This window comes from Frankliniella occidentalis, unplaced genomic scaffold, assembly GCF_000697945.3.
Source record: "Frankliniella occidentalis isolate FOCC.00 unplaced genomic scaffold, Focc_3.1 Scaffold35, whole genome shotgun sequence".
In the NCBI taxonomy this organism is placed as follows: domain Eukaryota; kingdom Metazoa; phylum Arthropoda; class Insecta; order Thysanoptera; family Thripidae; genus Frankliniella; species Frankliniella occidentalis.
This window is the reverse complement of record NW_026267165.1, coordinates 788722-791908: the sequence shown is the minus strand read 5'-3', so window position 1 is coordinate 791908 and position 3187 is coordinate 788722. Positions and strand designations below refer to the sequence as shown.

General features: G+C 49.0%; 1 protein-coding gene across 4 annotated transcripts in view; it reads right to left on the bottom strand.

The window, feature by feature from the left end:
- The window catches only part of LOC113202376 (zinc finger protein 239-like), a 58253-nt gene that overhangs the window by 46955 nt on the left and 8111 nt on the right, over positions 1-3187 (bottom strand). Inside the window, exons 2-3 of one of the 4 annotated variants that reach the window (XM_026416566.2) lie at positions 671-1146; positions 171-583 (exon numbers count right to left, since the gene is read on the bottom strand). The exons of the other annotated variants lie outside the window; for them this stretch is intronic. Of the exons in view, the coding sequence (XP_026272351.2) occupies positions 353-583; positions 671-790 (351 nt within the window). The 5' untranslated portion in view covers positions 791-1146 and the 3' untranslated portion in view covers positions 171-352. Of the gene's footprint in view, positions 1-170; positions 584-670; positions 1147-3187 lie in introns of those variants that run through there. 4 annotated transcript variants of the gene reach the window in all.

Sequence of the window (3187 nt, the reverse complement as noted above, 5' to 3'; positions counted from 1 at the left end):
TATCTCTCTCTCGCGGCTAGCGACGCATCGAAGCCAGGGGGTTCTGAGGCGCCGCAGAGGTAGGCAACCTATTCGACACAACAACCCTGACTTGTATAATGACTATGGCTGCTGCTGGATTGAAGGCATCTGACCACTCCGACATACATTTCTAGATTCAAACTCACGCGATTTGTTAAAAGTTTTATTTAATCAGATGACAGTTTATAAATTAATGTCTATAATTAATATCACTTGCAAGTCGATCAAATAATGAAAATTTTAAAACAGCATGCAGTTTTAAAAAAATGACAAATGGTTAAAGCTGATCACAATTGGCATTTCAGATCTATATAACAAATATGCTTTTGAATTAGTGGACGTTGGTAACATTGGTAAAATTTACAGTTTCATTACATTGTGGTAAGTACACGTAGCCTGCGTACGCTGTGCCTCCAGCCGCCAGCGAGGCCATGGGAATCGACAGCATCCAAAAGCCGAAGGCATAAATAGCTTGGCCCATTCCACAATTCAAGAAACCATTGGCAAGCGTCATAGCGCTGCTCTGGAGACAGCCGAAAACATATGACAAACCGCAAAAGGGCTGAAAGAGGAAGGAAACAGTTATATCATTAGCGGATGAAACCGAAAGAAGAAACACGCACAAGGTGGTCAGAAATGATAACATTACCTGAAGGGCAGCGGCTAGGCCGCCTGCAACTGGTCCTAGTGCGCCGAAGCCGAGGGCCAACAGGAACCACGGCATTGCAAGGATAATGCTGAGAAACGTGGCGGCAGCGATCCCACCCATCTAGCCCCAGCATTCCGGGGTTATGGAAGCAAGAGCAATATAGATTTCATCCCAAGTGTTCGTAACAACTGTTGAAGCATCAACGGTTGCATTGCTCACATCCAGCCAGGCGTTTGTAGACCAATCCTTGACAGCTTCTCCGGGTACAGAGGTTTCAACATCTCTCAAGGCATTCGTAGACCAATTCCGGATAGATTCTCCAGCTTCTGAGGTTGCGTTGCTTACGTCACCCCAGATACTAGATAATCGGTCACCGATATTGTTGAACCAAGAGTCTGGGGCTTGCATCTGCACAGATAGATGCGGTGCCAGAAGAAGCAAGGCGATGACACTTGTCACACACATGACTTAAACACCTGCAATTAGATTAAAAGAAAACAGGAGTTGTAGTGATCTAAATACTAAGACATGCGTTGCAACGTACTTATTTTGTGAATAAATACCTGCAACAACGGTGCAAAAACAGTCAATACAGAAAAAGACAGAAATAAAACAGCTTGTCAATAAAAAAACACACAAAAAAAAAAACACTTCGATTTCAGTACTTTGTGGCGGCATCATGGTGGCATCGTGCTCACCGGTTCACGCAAAATGACCTTGTATGTAGAAATTATAGGTTGGGCAACTTGGTTTCTAGGGGTAATTCTAATTTCTTTTGTTTTTACACTGGCATAAAAGATGTTAAGTCGCACCTCTGAAAAGGTGTAAGGGATTAAGCGCCTTCACAAAGGCGCTCAAACTGCCAAAAGCACTAACCTTTACAAACTAAGGGTCTCATTAGTGCCATTTGCAAACGCATTAAACTCAACTTCTTCAGCACCTCCTGCAAAAATTACGACTTGGCGCTTTCATTTTTCCAATACAATGAATGACTTCCAAGCCGCGCAATCGCCAACTACCTCACGACACGAGTATCTACAAGCTATATTTGCGTCGCAATAGATCGCACCCCACAGTCCACAGAGTGTCTGTCTATAGCGGGAAGTTACGCTAATGTCGTGCGAAGGCGGGCGCAGGGGGGCCTCAAGCCGCGAGAAGGTCGACCACCGGCCCAACCTGAGGGGTATTCAACTGCAATAAAAAATCAGTGTACGCCGTCCAAGAAAATTCAACAAAAAATCAATTTGGAACCGACGAAAAATCACAAAAATCGGTGAGCGCTCGAATTTCTAGTGAAGTGCCGGTCGGCCCCGCCCCCACGGCACGTCACAGCCACCTCCTTCCGGGCGGCGCGTCGCGTCCTGCCCGCGCTGCCATTGAGTAGCAGTGAAGTGGCAGAGCGCCTCAGCCGCCCCGCGCCGGCCCCGCCCTTCCGCCATCGGCCCCTGCTCGTCGCGGCGCGCCCGCCCCTGAAATATGACCCACGCTTTGTCCCGAAGTTTGGTCCATGCATATCGGCGGACCCTTCCTCCCAATAACGCCCGGGATACAGGAAAGAAGCGCTCATGGCTCCCAACCGCCCCCCTCCCCCAGTGCCACGCACACACAGTGGTGGCTGAACACAAGATTGGGGGTGGTGTCATGACCCCCGCCACCGACCGACCCCGCCACGCGCTCACTGTTTGTTTCCATACACTGGCGCCATCTTCTCGCCTTCAGAACCATTTATCTTGCGTCCAATCTGAGAATATGCCAGCCCATTTCTCAAGTGGCCTCGCGTCGCCCTCACACGCGTTCACACACACACACACACACACACACACACACACACACACACACACACACACAGAGAAAAGAGTTCATCCCCTTTCAAGACAACCCCGCTCTTTTTCTCGCCCAAAACGCGGATCTACTACATCATATTGCAGCCCAGCAACATATAAATCGCAGGCGAAAAGACGTGTAATGGAGTGTCAAGTTGGCCGCGTTAGTGGCTGTGGTGGACCATCAGAGGTTCAACAAAGACTCCAGCCTGCTCGCTGCTATTTCCTCCAATTCAAATTCCCTTTGAAACCATGACATGTCCTCTTCACCTGACTAACCTGTCGATTTTAAAACAACAGAGCTCCATAATGAAATCGTTAAACTGGCACAACTCCGTGACACTTCCGTTTACAGGCACGTTGCCATGATTCATCCCCCCCCCCCCTTCCCCACCTCCACCAATCCCTACCACGAGCCTCCCCCAGCTCAACACCTCTCCAATCGCCCGGGCGGAATCCTATTAAAACTTCTAATAATCATTTTACAGTAAGCGAGGGAACAAAATCAACACAGAGGGGGCCGCGTCCGGACGGGCCGGTAGAGCGCGACCAGCAGGGCGCTGCGGTCAGCGTTCGCAAGGGACATTTCGGACGCCACGAAGACGCCATCTTTCTTTTTTATTCACGCCATAAATAATCCGAGGGTGCGTTCAGAAGTGTTCTCATTATGGGTGTGTTCACGCGAGGAAGAGAG